Source organism: Sabethes cyaneus, chromosome 2 (assembly GCF_943734655.1).
Source record: "Sabethes cyaneus chromosome 2, idSabCyanKW18_F2, whole genome shotgun sequence".
NCBI lineage: Eukaryota > Metazoa > Arthropoda > Insecta > Diptera > Culicidae > Sabethes > Sabethes cyaneus.
In genome coordinates, this window is record NC_071354.1 from 57,948,728 (window position 1) to 57,965,477 (window position 16,750).

Sequence of the window (16,750 nt, forward strand, 5' to 3'; positions counted from 1 at the left end):
ACTTGTTCTCCATAGATGAAGTTATTGAAGAAGAGAAGTCAATTAGAGAAATGATGTCGAATTACTTCTCAACAGAAGCCTTTGGGGTAAAAGTCCCACAAAGCAACCTGATTCCGAAAGCGGATGAGCAAGCCATTAAAATAATGGAAAACACCTTAACAAAAACTAACCAGGGCTATGAGATTGGCCTGTTATGGAAAAATGAAGACGTGAAATTTCCAAACAGCTTTAAAACTGCGTTGGGACGTCTTCTAATACAAGAAAGAAAGATGGATAAGGATCCAACGCTAAGAGATTGGTATAATGCCAAGATAAAAGAATATGTCGAAAAGGGATATATGCGTAAATTAACAGTTGAAGAGTATATGAAAAGTACTCCAAAAACATTTTATCTCCCTCACTTCGTGACTATAAACAAAAATAAGCAGCCGCCGAAACCAAGACTAGTATTCGACGCAGCTGCAAAAATGGAGGGCGTTTCCCTCAATTCTCAATTGCTATCAGGACCAGATATGACTGAATCAGCCTTAGGAATCAAGATGCGCTTTAGAGAAGCACCATTCGCGATTTCAGGCGACATTCAAGAGATGTTCCATCGAGTTGGAATAATAAAAGAAGATCGGCAAGCCCAACGAATCCTCTTTAGGGAAAGTTCCAAGGTTCGTTTGGACGTTTACGAGATGCAAGTAATGACATTTGGGGCGACATGCTCGCCAGCTTGCGCGCAATTCGTAAAGAACACAAACGCGAAAAACTTCTTAAGCGAAAGTCCTGATGCAGTAGAAGCAATTATCAGAAATCATTATGTAGATGATTATCTAGATAGCTTCCATGACATAACTAATGCGACAAGAATAGTTTCAGATGTAATTCGCATACATGATGGGGCAAGCTTTAAAATAAGAGGCTTTGTTTCAAATTCAAAAGAACTACTCAGCAAATTGCCGGCTGATAGAATATCGCCAATAAAAGAAGTCTCTCTTGATGAAGAGCAAAACTTCGAGAAAATATTGGGCATGTATTGGAATACACAATCCAATACATTTAAATACAAATTAAAAATACCTGAAGCAGTCACATTAGAACCAACGAAAAGAGAAGTTTTGTCTTTCATTATGAGTGTGTATGACCCATTAGGACTCATATCTCACATAACGATAGAGTCAAAATTAATAATGCAAGATTTGTGGCGCACTGGTATTGAATGGGATGATAAAATTCCCGACAATTTGAATAAAACTTGGCAAAACTGGATAAAAAAGCTATCGGTACTTGAGAACTTGAGTATTCCAAGATGTTACTCTTTTCAACAAAAGGAATCTAGAAGAGAACTTCATATATTTTGCGACGCATCATTAAAGGCATACGCAACTGTAATATATATGAGAACTATGTCACATTTGCAAACTGATGTCACTATAGTCGCCGCCAAAGCTAGAGTCGCGCCTACGAAAATTATATCGGTGCCGCGACTAGAGCTGCAGGCAGCAGTTTTGGGAACTCGTTTATTAAACACAGTACAAAGCGAGTTAAGATTAACTATCCACAAAACAATCTTTTGGACTGATTCGAAAACAGTCTTGAGCTGGATAAAATCAGATGTTAGAAAGTATAAGCAGTTTGTGCAATATCGAGTAAGTGAGATTCTCGATAGTACAATGGAATCTCAATGGAGATATATAGATTCCGCATCAAACCCGGCTGATGAAGGAACAAAGGTAATTTCATCAGAGTCTAAATTTATAGAAGGCCCATCCTTTTTAAAACTAAAGGAATCCGAATGGCCAACGAAATTCAATGATATATCAATTAAAGAGTCGTGTCATGAAGAATTACGACCCATGTATACGCTAAAGGAAATCGATAAGCCACAGTTCGATATTTTATGTATTACTTGGTGCTCTGATTGGAATCGATTGAAAAGAGCACTCTGCATAATTAAAAAGTTCGCACAATTTATTAAAAGTAAAAGGCGAAACTTACCCTTTAATAGCATAATAACCGCTTCTGATATGCAGCAAGCTGAAGAGTTTTTGATTCGAACCGCTCAATGGAATGCGTTTCCTGATGAGATGGTGGAATTGCAAACTACTGGAACGGTTGATAAAAGCAGTAGGATTCGAACTCTCACGCCGTTTGTGGCAGACAACGGAATAATGAGATCAGAAACACGTTACAAAAATACGAAATTTGTTCCTTATGCGGCTCGATATCCCTACATTTTACCAGATAAACATCATGTATCTGAGTTAATACTGAAACACCAACATGAGCGTTTCAAGCATAAGAAAATGAAGGCTGCTATAGCAGCAGTCCAACAGAAATATCATATCATTCACATTGACGCCGGTATGAGAAAAATTAAAAATCGTTGCCAGCGTTGTAAGAATGAATCTGCGAGAGCAAAGGCGCCTAAAATGGCACCATTGCCCGAGTGTAGATTACAACCATTCGTAAAGCCGTTTACACATACGGGAGTGGATTATTTTGGTCCATATAACGTATCGGTTAATAGACGGTCGGAGAAAAGATGGGGAGCTCTATTTACATGTATGACAACTAGAGCTGTTTATATAGAAGTAGCACAGAACTTAAGTGCAGATGCATTTTTATTGTGCCTCACTACAGTCCAAGCTAGACGAGGTAGAATTAAGCACCTTTATAGCGATAACGGAACTAATTTTGTTGGAGCAGATAATGAGCTGAAAAACCTTCAACGTCGGTTGTCTACTGAAGGAATTGAATGGCATTTTAATACTCCAGCCTCTCCACACCACGGTGGATGCTGGGAGAGGCAGGTGTACGAAATAAAGACTTTAATGCCCAGTGAAACAATGCCTGAGCACGTCTTTAGACACCTTTTGGCAGAAATTGAATTTATAATAAATTGTAGGCCACTAACAGCCATTTCACTTGACGCCACTGATGATGAACCACTCACTCCAAACCACTTTTTATTTGGATGCGCCGGGGAATCAGAACCTTCCCTGAATGACACCTCCAAAGCGGAAGCGTCAAGACAACAGTGGAAGCGCGTTCAACTACTAGCAAAAAATTATTGGGATCGTTGGTTACATGAGTATCTTCCTTCAATCGCAAGGAGATCCAAATGGACAGAAGAGATTCGCAATATACGTGTTGGTGACATCGTAATGATAGCCGATGATCATCATAAAGCAAAGTGGCAAAAGGGAATGGTAATAGAAGTACATCCGGGCAAAGACCAAAAGGTTCGCTCGGCCACAATCAGAACGACGACAGGAATATTAAAAAGACCCGTTGTTAAGTTAGCCGTACTAGATGTAAGCCCTCCGAGTGAAGAGGGAGGTACCGCAAAAGGAGAAGAAAATTTGGGCGTTGAACTCAAACAAACAATAAAGCAAAATTTTGAAGAGCAAAGTTCTAGGAAGCCGCATGCTGTAAAGTCAAGTGCAGGCAATAAACATAACTTTGTTGGTGTAGTAAGAAGAACGCCAACCGAAATATTTAAACCATACGAATATGGGAAAAGAAGGTGCACTGACCTTGACGTAGTGAAACGAATTGCAGCTCAAATTTCAAAACCCGAACCAAAGCGTAAGAGAAAAGCTATAATTAGACCCTGGACGTGGGGTAATTTACTTATGCTTATTTACATTATATGCGCGGCATTCGGATCCGTGTTTTCCTATGAAGGTTCCGGGCTAATCGCTTATGACTGCGGCAATCCTGAAGTTAACTTAACGAGTTATTCATTATTAGATGTAGCATCTTGTATTCCACCTTCCAACAATTTAACGACGGAAGAAGTGCAAATACAGGTCTTGCAACGTAATGTCAAAAGCGAAATACATGTATTCCAATGCAAGGTGATAATGAAGCGCCGAATTAAGCATTGTGGTATGCATTCGCATACATCTGAATTCGAGAGGGGTTATGCTTACATGGTGAAAGAGTTTACTGCAGAAGAATGTAGACTTTCACATCAACTTAATAGAGTGACACTTACAGACACTCATACGATTCGCGAACTAAAACGAAACTCTACAGTTAGAGGTGAGAAACTCATTGTGGGTTCCGTTTCTGGAAGTAGTTGTGTAGGCGGGAGGCATTGGACACCCGAATATACGTGGGAGAACGCATTGGTTTTTTACGAGTATGAGATAACGTTACAAGATTATGTAGCAACAGTTGACTTCGAAAGCGATACTGTATATTTGAGAAACGGTATAAATTGCTTTTATTCCCAAGGACGATGTTTAGATTCAGAAGACGGATACATCACCTGGGACGTAAACTTTAATAAAAAATGCGAAGAAACTGAGTTCGAAGTTATTTACGAGGGTACAGTAAACAAAACTAAAAACGAAAATAAATACGAAGGTCGTAAAGCGACGAATGTTATCTACAGCACAATCTCCAAGTCGAATTTGTTTTCTATTCGTGCTAGGGAGCAAACGAAAATTTGTGGTAATGTTGGTTTTACAACTGATCACCCGCGAATATTAATAGTAGAAGTAGTTGGCTTCAACTCTCCCTTTATTAGACGATCTACATCAGGTAGAAATTTTGACTTGTTTACATACTTCAACTCAAAAATAACAATCGTCGAACATTATATTGGTCAGAGCATGACTGAACTTTACAATACAGTTATGACTGAAATATGTAAAGTCGATAAAACGCTAATGGAAACAAGATTAACATTAGCACGATTAAATCCTACGGAATTTGTTTCTAGTATAATTAAGCGGTCCGGATATACGGCCGTTGTAGCAGGTGAAGTTTTACACATTTTGGAGTGTAAACCAGTTTACGTAATGCCCAGGTCGGAAGAAAACTGCTATCAAGAGATACCAGTAAATTATAATAACAAATCAATGTTTATATCACCTGTGACCAGAATTCTGCAAATTAGAGGGACGCAAATTGATTGCACACCTTTACTCCCTGCCAAATTTCGAATCGGTGGTAGATGGTATACCACAGATAGTCGTATACGAGAGACTACCGCTCCGTTACAGCTTGCAACGGATATTCTTACTACATGGTCCTACACGCCGCTACCAAATCTTATGCAAAGTGGAGTATATGATGCGGACAGTGTTGAAAAAATGAGGAATATGATATATGAACAGGGAGACAGACGTATAGCGTCTAACGTATTACACAAAATCCTAGTTGGTCAGCGACCCGATGTTCAAGGATTTCGTTTCGATGCGCTTGTTTCAAGTAGGATAGTTGAAAACGTCATCGAAAAATATTGGAGCAAGTTGATGTCCTGGTCAACTTGGCTGGGGAATATAACTTCTACATTTATTGGAATATACATGATTGGTAGGATAATTAAATTTGTAATTGATACTTTTATGCACGGACGTATATTATATGATATATACGGTCTCGGTTGGCAACTTATAGCATCATTTTGGGATTCACTAACGAGCTTCTTGTCCCACCGAGATTCAATGAGAAGAATGGCCCAAAAGAATGAAACAAATGAAATAAGTCTACATATTGAAAGTGCACCAAGGGAGGCCGATCTGCCGGCTGCACCCGAAGCATATTTATATCCAAAAATACAACAAATTAGTTAGTAAATCTAGGACGTTTTGCGGGCCCCGGAATGTCGCTGCTAGAGCGGAATGATAAAAATAAATAACTTAGCTGGAGGCATTATCGCTTCCAGAGGTAGAGCAAACAAGCTGCTTAGCTAGACGCGCCAACGATGTAAAAAATAAACAAGCCAGCAAAACGATCCATCTGATCAGGAGTAGGAAAATCAGAATATGAAAAGGAATCTGAAAAACCATCTCGTGCAGGGATTATGTACTGATTAGACTACCTGCTTAGGGCATGAAAGATTAAACCACTCCCATTTGTCGCATTTAGAATTTCTTTCTCTTTTTATCGTTAGGGCGCAATGAGCAGTGTTCAAACAATTATAGTGTTTTAGAATAAGCACCCGTTAGACTCCAGAAGGAAAATAAATGAAAATTATAGGTATTTGAAGAAAAGTCTGGCATCTAAAGGGACATAGTATATAAGTCAATTTTTCTGGGATGCTTTACATAAGTATCCATCGATTATTCAACGCGTAGCTTTAAGACGACAATTGTAACTTTTTTCAATAAAGTTAAGTTTTCCTGGGAACAGTTTCCCACATACCAGTAGTGAAGTGAATCAGCACGATCAGCACGAGTGAATATCACATCCAATTTCGGAGTACGACCTAGTCGGAAAAAGACTTTGGGCAAGCAGGCAAAACCACCGGCTAAGACCATCTTTAGCCAAAATAAGTGTTGCTCGCGACAACATGTACATTTTCACAAATTTGCAATTAAACAATTCCGATGTTCTGAGGCAGCACTTGAAAGTAAACGTAAACAAATACACTGTCAACAGAAATGAGTCATTAGTTACACAAATTAACCCAATAGAAAACTTTAAATATTTTTGCATTTTTTTCCTGTCGCATACTGTAATTCGGAAACCTTTTGTTTGTTTTATTTTTATAATGATAGTCTTTCAAATAGACGTAGTGCAGTGTTGTGGAAATTGTGATGAGTCAAAACGTTTCTTAGCCAGTGTTCTTAACGGAATGTCCAGAGAGAAATTATTATTAATACACAATTTAAAGCTTTCATTACACGTATAGTTTAATTGACTTTTTTGTATTTCAGTTTAACTTTCTTATATGTATTCATATTTTCTTACAAAATACGACGGCAATCCTCATTGGATTTCCTAATACTGATTAAATTTTGCAATGAAGCAGCTCTATTTCTACTCTGTCCTATCCGGAACTGCCGTGCATTTGAATCGGTTCTTATATTGCGCTGAAAAACTTTTGCGAGTTCGGGTACCACTCGAACTTCTCTGGTGATTCGCTGGGGACCTCTTAGAATTTCAACGTTATCGTTGACTGTTTTGCACCATTTACTGGTTTTGATGCCGCAGTCATCCACTCCTTCACCTTTGGGAGGTTTTTCCAGACCGTCCTCACCAGTGGGTATCAAAATTGCCTCTGGCTGCCGTGAATCTTTTTCGATAACTACAGTTACGTCCCCTTGAGGTTCATCATCACTGTTCTGATCATCGTTATCTCGTATTACTAGTCGCGCCTGAGGCTTTAAATATTCTGATTCGAATCGTACATTATTTTCGCAAATATGCTTCACAGTTTTGCATCCAGCCATTGCCATCACTGAATCTAGCTCCAATTTCAGCAAATCCAGCACATCTTCAACGCCTTTCTGGCCATGAACAGCCAACCCCCAAATGACAGCACGGCCAACGAAAACAGTTTTTGCCCCAAGAGCGAGTGCCTTGAACACATCAGTTCCTTGAGTGATTCCTCCGTCAATCATCACAGGTAGGCGATTTCCAACTGCTTCAACAATTTCTGATAGTACCTCTATCTGTAAAAAAATAATTGCATTAATATCTACAGTCGAATATTCGAAATATGATTTTGTTTTACAGTAGCAGGAGCAGAATCCAATTGACGCCCACCATAGTTAGATACTATAATTCCATGCGCACCAACATCAGCAACCATGCATGCATCCTCCTTTGTTAGAATTCCCTTCACAATCACGGGAAGGTTCGTAATTCCCAGTAGCCACCTAAGCGAATCCCATCCGATGGTAGGATCAAACTGATTTTTCACATATTCCGATATGTTTTTGCTGCACACATTGTTGTATGGAGGACAAAAGTTAGCATACGTGACTTTAGACGGCAGGCTGGTAGGATTTTTCATTTCAGTCCTTCTTAATCCCAAAACGGGCGCGTCAATCGTCACTACAAGGGCACGATAGCGAGCCCGCTCTGCTCGCCGCACTAGATTTTCCGTAAGTTCACGGTCCTTGAAAATGAAAAGCTGAAACCATTTCGGATGATTTGGTATCACATCGGCAATTTCTTCTAGCGATACACTGGACAAGGCACTCAGCACGAATGGTACTCCCATGTTCCTCGCCGCTTTGGCCATAGCCTTCTCACACTCGTTGTGCACTAATTTCTGCAAGGCCACCGGACCAATCCCAATCGGCATTCTGTAGCACAAACCCAGCAATTCTACAGCTAGACTACGATTGCCGACACGCGCCAGGCAGCGCGGTCGAATCCGAATCTGCTCGTAGCAAGCCCTGTTCATCCGCAACGTCAGCTCGGCACCGGCACCGCTGCGGAAGAAATCAAGAGCGTTCCGGTCGAGTAATTCGGCTGCACGTGATTCATACTCGCACACCGAGGCGATCTCACGGTATCGACGATCGTTTCGTTTGCCGCGGAACAACGTGTCGAACATTATCTTTCGACCCGCTTGGGATATTCTAATTGAACGATTATATACTGCTTAAGCTCCGGATATTAGCTGATAACTGAGTCGGTCAATAGTGCAGCAGACCTTATATAACTTCCGAGCGGAGCGGCCCTACTGGCGGGGAATCCTTGACGAGAATGCATATTAATCAAAGGAATAGTTTTTGCATGTAAAACGTACACAAAATTATATGGCTGCTGGTGCGAAAAATGTTTTTTTTTCTCCTGAATTCTGTGACACAGTATTGAAAAATGAGTAAAGATAGGTAAATACGATTAAACTAGCTCCGGAGTGCGATAGTTTTACTGAAAAATGGAGCAGTTTCGATCCGACGTTTGTTTCAGAATTATGAAACCCAATGATGATTGGCATTGCTGATGTAAGAGAAATGCTATAAACAGGAATTTTAGGATCAACTACCAAAACCTAAAGTATGTGCTTACATTTGTTTCTTCTTTTGATTTATTTATTCCAATAATAACAGTTTCCCCGTGACAATCTAACAAGTTGTTTATTTGAAAATAGAAAATTCTACACGCCACATGACACGAATTCATAAAGTTTCAACTCATAAGGAATTGTAATAATTAAGTTTGAATATTGTGGCATATCTCGGGGTTCCAATCCACTGTGTGCATTGGCTGGTTAAAGTTTAGCATAGTAAGACTCGTGAACCACGTGACTTTTCGTGATGTCGGCCACGCTTTGACACCCGGCAAATGCCATAGCCAGATCTAACTCCTTTTTTAAAATGTCCAAAATTTGCTCCACTCCTTGTTGCCCATCTACTGCCAAGCCCCAGATAGCCGGTCTGCCGAAGAATACCATCTTAGCACCGAGTGCTATAGCTTTGAATACATCCGTGCCCTCGGTGACACCTCCATCGATGACTACCGTACTGCGGCGACCCACGGCAGCTACAATTTCCGGTAGAACTTCAATCTGGAACAATTATTCTATATCAAAGCTCAGGAGATCACAGGTAATATAGGAATTAAAACTCAAAGAGCAACGATGATTGCTTAAGATTGCTACATAGAAACAGCAATTTATTATATTTCAGTAACAGAACTAACTTAAGCTGTAAATTCTAGATAACATACTCACCGAAGCCGGTACCGAATCCAGTTGCCTTGCACCATGGTTGGACACCCAGATGCCTTGTACACCCAGATCAACCGCGATAATGGCATCCTCCTTGGTAAGTATCCCTTTGACGATTACAGGCAACTTGGTAAAGTTTACCAACCATTTAACATCATCCCAGCACAAAGTTGGATCAAGTTGCTCACGAATATATTCGTTGATGCCGGATCCACCCTGGCTCTGAACGCCGGTCGCTTGTCGGCCTTCAAAGTTGGCCAATCTGCAATTGAGACGCACTTTTGAAATAATTACAAGAAAGTTTTACTTCCTAATCACATCAAATGCGGTGGCAGTGAAAATTTGTTCCGCATATCCGGCCGTCTAAGTCCGAACATCGGTGCGTCGACCGTTAAAACTATCGCCTTAAACCCTGCTGTTTCCGCCCGGCGCACCAGACTTTCAGTCAATTTTCGATCTTTATAAATGTACAACTGAAACCACTTGGGCGATTTCGGTGTTCCGGTAGCAACCTGCTCGATTGAACTGGTGGCAATCGTGCTGAGCGTAAACGCGACACCCCGGCTTGCGGCAGCCTTAGCGTTGGCCACTTCACCTTCGTAATGCGCCATTCGCTGCATAGCGGTCGGAGAGATTCCGATGGGCATTGCGTACTCATCGCCGAACAGTCGCACCGTCATGTCTCGGGATGCACCACTATTTAGCACACGAGGCCGAATCCGGAGCCGATCAAAGCAGATGCGGTTCAACCGGAGGGACAGCTCATCTCCGGCTCCGCTTCGATAGTAATCCAAGGCATGAAGGGGAATTATTTCGGAAGCGCGCTTCTCGAAATCGCGCACGGACACTAGAGCCATTGATAGAGATGATTTGCTAGAGACGGTTACGACGTTACGGACAGTCACAGACTGAGTGACAAGCTGCGTTTATTTGTGAAACGGCAGATTAGTTCACTTTATTGGTTGGGATTGGGAGATAACTGCTTATGAAAGCTGATAAGACCGGTTATTATTTTGCATTGTAAATGCGGGAAAAGTATCAAAATACCTACCAGTGTGCTTTTACTGTCATATGGCATGACAGTATTGAACCATACATTGCTGGTAAGTTGTAATAGCTACGTTTTCTGAGGATTGCATCCAATCAAAAGAGATAATTAAAATAAAGTAATAGTTCAAATTGAATTATTATTCATGGCCTTTAAAATACTAACCAATATTGTATTAACGGGTGGAAAAAATTTTGGGAATTTATTTCTCAAGCTGAAATGAAAGATACCTTATCTATTATTGAAAAAATAGAAAGAAAAGAAAGTGAACATTTGGAAACGCTCCGTAAATGGCTGTTTGGCGAAGCTTCTGTTTGATGTTGGAACAGGAGCATTCTACGGTCATCATGTCAATTTTTTGAATGCATCTCTTGTTTTTACCAATCAACTGTTGGCAATTTGTGGCTTTCCAGTTAGTTTTGTACACCAAGAAGCTCAAAATCCCGAAGAAATCTTCGGCTGGGCTACGCTGAGACAGATTTGTCGGGGTCGAGTTTTTTGGTTCAAATGGGATCGAATGGGTATTTAGGAACGATTGTGTTTTTTGGCGTAATGCGATGATGCTCTATTCAGCCAAAACACGTATTGTCCATCTACATGATGTTTTGCCTTTCTACTATATAAATATATAGTATAAAGGTATAGAAATCACTTGGAAAACCGGAAATGGAAAGGAGGTCCTGCGGGCCGAATGTTATATACCATTCGACTCAGTTTCGAAAACTGAGCATTTTCTGTGTGTGTATGTATGTGTGTGTGTGTGTATGTGTGTGTGTGTGTGTGTGTGTATGTGACGCTTTTAATCTCACTCACTTTTCTCGGAGATGGCTGGACCGATTTTAATGTTCTTAGTGTCAAATGAAAGGTCTAGGTGTCCCATTGGTCGCTATTGAATTTCATACTGATCGGACTTTCAGTTCAAAAGTTATGTATAAAAATACGAAAAATATGGGACTTCATTATCTCATAGGTCTCTTAACCGATTTGAACAAAATTGATTGCATATGAAAGAGGAGCCTTGCAAACCCTTAACTTCCAAATTTCATGACGATTGGACTTGTAGTTTGAAAGTTACATAAAGAAATGTGAAAAAATAGTATTTAAAACATATTTATGTAACATATAAGCATTAATTTAATGAAAAACATCACACATTTTATGATTATTTGAAAATTACAGCTGAGATCTATCAAACGAAACCGAGTTATTTAAAATCGGACGCTTCATTCAAAAGTTATTCAAACTTTAACACTTAAGCACCGTATATTAAACCGTTAAAACGTGTGAAATCAAAACATATCAATCAAATGTTGATTGTATTCAATGTATGAGATGTGTGTGATGTATGTATGTATGTATGTATGTATGTATGTATGTATGTATGTATGTATGTATGTATGTATGTATGTATGTATGTATGTATGTATGAATGTATGTATGTGATGACAATTTGCAATTTTAAAATTTACAATGAAATTCAAGAAAAGTGAGAAATATGTCAATTGTCTGAAGTTTTTGAAGCCTCTTAGTGGAATACGAACTCTGAAATTAAAGAAAAGAAAAAACTTTTACCGACTAAATTCCACTATTTAATATTTATTCGCGACAGATACGTATACGCTTTGAAATAAGACACTGATGAAGCCTGCACGTCGTAGGTGAACTACGTATCTGTTGCAAATAAATATTAAATAGTGGGATTCAATCGAAAAGTTTTTTCTTTCTTTGATTTCAGATTTCAATTGTCATTTTCTTCACTTGCTGTTACTCATAATTGTACAAGAAAAGCAAAAAGCGAAGAAAAGCAGTTTATTTAAGCATGTAGGTATAGTGGTGTATAGAATCAAAAATACTAGTGAGTTGATTTTCCAAATAAATTTGTACAAATTCCAAACAAATTCTGCGCATCAAAAGATGCTCTTTTCAATCAATAGATACTAGAGCTTAGAAATGTTATATGAAAAATAGGAAGTAAACGTTGCACGGTAGAAATTTTGTAAGATTTGTTTTCGTTAGTGATATTTTAAAGGACAGATGTCTTATGTCATGTATCATGTTTTAATAAATAAATCAAAAAAAGACAAGCACTGGGAATCATATCGATCGTATTTCCCATTCTCAAGCATGTTTATGGCGCAGCTTTGGCACTATTTTTCAACCTCATCTTGTTTTCCTAACCCTCTAACATTGTAAAAACGATGCGATCAAGCTAATGACTATCTTTTCATGAAAGTGCATTCAATAGAAGCTTAAGTTTTGATTTTCATGCAAAAATAATTATCTGAAGGAGTGCTAGCTAAGAAATAGTTCCATTTCTCGTTTTCATATCTAATGCTCTATTCAGTAATTTTTTTAATTCAGATATATTGCAAAATTGAAGCCAAGCAAACCAATAGTAAAATTTTGAGATCAATCATTTTGTTGTCGATATCCTTTTTCTTCAAAAGCGAAATATAATAATAATTTTTCTGAACTCTTGTTTTTCAAAGATGCTAACTTTTGAATGCATGGTATTAATATCAAAATATCAAAAAATCTGCTATGAACAAATACTTCATATTGTCAATTCAAAACAAGTTTCGTATGTGGCTCTGAAGCCCGAAAGTTAAGGCCGTCTGTAGATCCGTTAGAGGGTTAATTTCTAATATTCTATAGATATTCATTCAAGTCTGTAAAAATTATCTTTATTTTTCTATAAATATTATAAAACTAAATAAGGTGTTCATCAAGTAACATAAATGACGCTTACATGTATTTACGCACCCAACGAAAGAAAATATAATTATTCTACACAATACGTTGTGAATTTTACTGGCAAATAAGGATTTTGAGGAATACGGAACGGATATTTAAAAATATAGTCTAATATAACATCTATACATCTACAATTAAGTTCTTGAGAAATTAAATAATGATTATTGTGGCAGTAGAAAGGCTAGGTCACGCCGCTAGGTGGATTAATTCGGGTTTTTGTAGAAAAGGGATCAAAATTTTCTTCAAACATACGTTTCGTGCACATCTTAATTGATAGCCAAACCAGAGGGCGAGTGGCCTTCCACCACCTTGCTTTCGTTGTTGGGCATCTTAGGATATCTAAAAATAAAAAATAAGAAAACTTATCCAATTTAATTCTACTATGTGTATTTTATTCACGACAGATACGTATTTCGCCTACGACTTGCAGGCTTCCTCAGCGTCTGTTTTCGAACAGACACTGTTTTCTGTGTTCTGTTTTCTGTTCGAAAACAGACACTGAGGAAGCCTGCAAGTCGTAGGCGAAATACGTATCTGTCGTGAATAAAATACACATAGTAGAATTAAATTGGATAAGTTTTCTTATTATTTATTTTTAGGTTTCGTATTCTACTAAGACGCTCCAAAAACTTCAGTCAATCTTAGGATATGGTAAACAGCCGAAGCCGCAACATATTCGCTTTGTAAATGTTGTACCGTATAATGTTTGCCAAGATTTCAGTGGAAGTTCATAGAAGTGTACAACGCGAAAAATATTGACAAAAAGGGGAGAGAGAGATTGTAAGATACAACAACATAATTCTAATAACAATCCAAATATTGTCTATAAAAACAGGTTAATTAAAACAAAATTTTCTTCTTCTCATAGTGCAAATCTAGCCCAATCCATTATGGTTAGGTAAAATTTCGTGTTCGTGTCACGGATGTGAAAAATCGGTTAAAAAACAAACAACAAAACCAGTATATTCGCGTGAAAACAGTGAAATTTTAACAATCTTATGCATAAACCAAATCGATAAATACAGATACCATGAGTCGCTTTCTACACGGTTTGTTTTTGCGCGACTGTTTAAACGCGAATTTCGGAATTTACTCGGCTTTTTTGGCGATTTTCGAAATCTAAGCGTCTATTTTTTATGCGTTGTTTAGGATTTTACGCGCTTTTCATGCAAATTTTTAGAATTTACGCGGTTTATTTTTGTGTTTTGTTTTTGATTTACGTGAAACGTAACCTTCGCGTAAAAAATGACTTGAGTGTATAAGAAAACAAAACATAAACGCATAGGAGGCTATCTGAATGATCACGCTATTTTACATCATTCTTTTCAAGAGGGGAGGTGTGCTATACACACTCAACTCTTTGTCTTAAATACTTAGTCGGTGTTAGATGCAACCAACTCCGCGGGCAACGAACCATTACTAAATGAAATAAATTACTAACAAAAAAAAAATAAGATCAGCAGTTTTTGACGTAGAACTACGTCTTTATTTACTACACTTGGACTGAGTAGCTCTCAGTGAAAACGAAAATGGTAGTGTAACGTTTGAATGAAAGATTTCAAATGCTAATAACTACTAAACTACTGAACGAAACTGGACAATTTATATGTCGTTGGATAGAAAAAAAACCAGCAATTTTATGGAGGAGGTAAGAGAGCAATTTTAAGAAGGATGTAAAAGGGGGCTCCCATACAAATGAAATATAAATTCCATCATAACTCTAGAACTAATCAAGCAAATGGAACCAAATTTGGCATATGGAGGTTTCAGAAGGCAAGAATTTTTTCTATGGTGGCATGTGGCATTTGGCATGTGGGGGTTTTTGGAGGCGTGAATTAATTTTATGATAGTTTGAGTTACCCCTTAACGTATAATCATATTTGATGCAATAATCTGTGGGCTGGTAATTCATTACGGTTTCAAACTTTATGATGTCCACAAGTGATTTTTGAAAGAAAGCTCTATGTCTCAATGGTTGCAGGTGTTGTGCTTATGAATCCCCCTCCACATATTTTCAAAGCCCCCCATTGCATTGCATTGAGTTGAATCAGAATATTTCGCTCTTCTCTTTTAAACATTCACTTAAACAATGGCACTCACAAATTGTTATAAACATACGTATGCCAGAAATACAGTTTACATTAGTCTTTCATCTAATGATCTATTATAGTCCTGCGTCAGCCTTTCGCACAACCCTTGAGGTTGTATACGCTGTAGATTTTTCTGAAAGTAAAACTAACATACCGCGATATAGCCAGACGGTGAATGAATCACGCCCGGCCAAAATATAAACAAACAGCAGCGAGATATCATATTACATCTCCGTTGAGAGCGACTATCGATCCAATCGTAGCCGTTGTTTATAGAAATAAGTGGAGAAGATATTCGATCAATTAGTGCAGCGTAAGCCATAATTAGGTATAAAACAGTACACGAGCTCAATAAAATGATCGAACAGAGGGTACTTTTTGTCTTTCATCCGCCCTACGACGAGTTTGGAGGTTAGACGTCAAATAGAGAAATCCTTGACTGAAGTTTTTGGAGCGTCACAAAAAACAAAAAAAAAAACTTTCCACTATTAATGCACGATACGATCAAAAATTTTCAATGCAGAATAACAATACACCAAGCTAAAACTGTAGCACAAGTATATTTTTGTTGAATGCGCCTTTGAATAACAATATAACCGACATCGTTTTGTATCTCTCATAATCTTTGAAAATTCTCAACTATGTAGCTCTCCGTTACTCGGAACATTCGGCATGGACAAAGGCGACGAAGGACATGAAATGGAGACTTGGTGCCTGGAACTGCAAATCGCTAAATTTCGTTGGTTGCGACAGGGTGCTGCTCGATCAGTTAGAACCCCGAAAGTTTGGCATTGTGGCACTGCAGGAGATCTGTCGCAAAGGCGAGAAGGTGTACAGGATCCGAGGCGGCAAAGCCCAATTTTTCCAGAGCGGTGAAGCGACCAACAAGCTGGGAACGGGCTTCGTAGTGTTGGGCAAAATTCAGGACCGCGTAATGAACTGGAAAACGATCAATGAAAGGATGTGCGTGTTGAGGATAAGAGGCAGTGTCTTCAACTACACCATCATAAACATGCATTGTCCACACGACGGTAGACCAGACAACGAGAGGCAAGCGTTCTATACGCAGCTGGAGGCAACGTACGATAGCTGCTCACGATAGAACATCATGATCGTCATCGGGGATATGAACGCCCAGTCGGCAGGCCCAGTGATCGGGCCCCATAGCTTACACACCGACACCAATGATAACGACCAGTGATGCATCAACTTTGCAGCTTCCCGAGACTTGTTGATCAGAAGCACATTCTTTTCCCACGAAGATATTCACAAAGCCACCTGGAGATCACCTGACTAACGAACTTTTAACCAAATCGACCGTATTCTCATCGAGGGCTGGTTTATCTCGAACGTCACCAACGTACGCTTCCTACGGGGTGCGGATATCGACTCGAACCGTTACCTAGTAGCAGTACACGTGCGCTTAAAACTATCGACGGTTTATAC

At 38.9% G+C, this 16,750-nt stretch overlaps 2 protein-coding genes across 2 annotated transcripts; both read right to left on the reverse strand.

Annotated features, from left to right (window-relative positions):
* Window positions 1–6,692: 6,692 nt before the first annotated feature.
* LOC128735463 (uncharacterized) lies at window positions 6,693–8,293 on the reverse strand. Its single transcript, XM_053829946.1, has 2 exons — window positions 7,463–8,293; window positions 6,693–7,400 (listed from the first exon to the last, which is right to left on the reverse strand). Exons 1-2 carry the CDS (start codon window positions 8,291–8,293, stop codon window positions 6,693–6,695), a joined length of 1,539 nt encoding a protein of 512 aa, XP_053685921.1.
* Window positions 8,294–8,783: 490 nt separating this feature from the next.
* On the reverse strand, window positions 8,784–10,297 carry LOC128737155 (uncharacterized). Its single transcript, XM_053831726.1, has 3 exons — window positions 9,731–10,297; window positions 9,416–9,674; window positions 8,784–9,250 (listed from the first exon to the last, which is right to left on the reverse strand). Exons 1-3 carry the CDS (start codon window positions 10,267–10,269, stop codon window positions 8,954–8,956), a joined length of 1,095 nt encoding a protein of 364 aa, XP_053687701.1. The 5' UTR covers window positions 10,270–10,297; the 3' UTR covers window positions 8,784–8,953.
* Window positions 10,298–16,750: the final 6,453 nt, after the last annotated feature.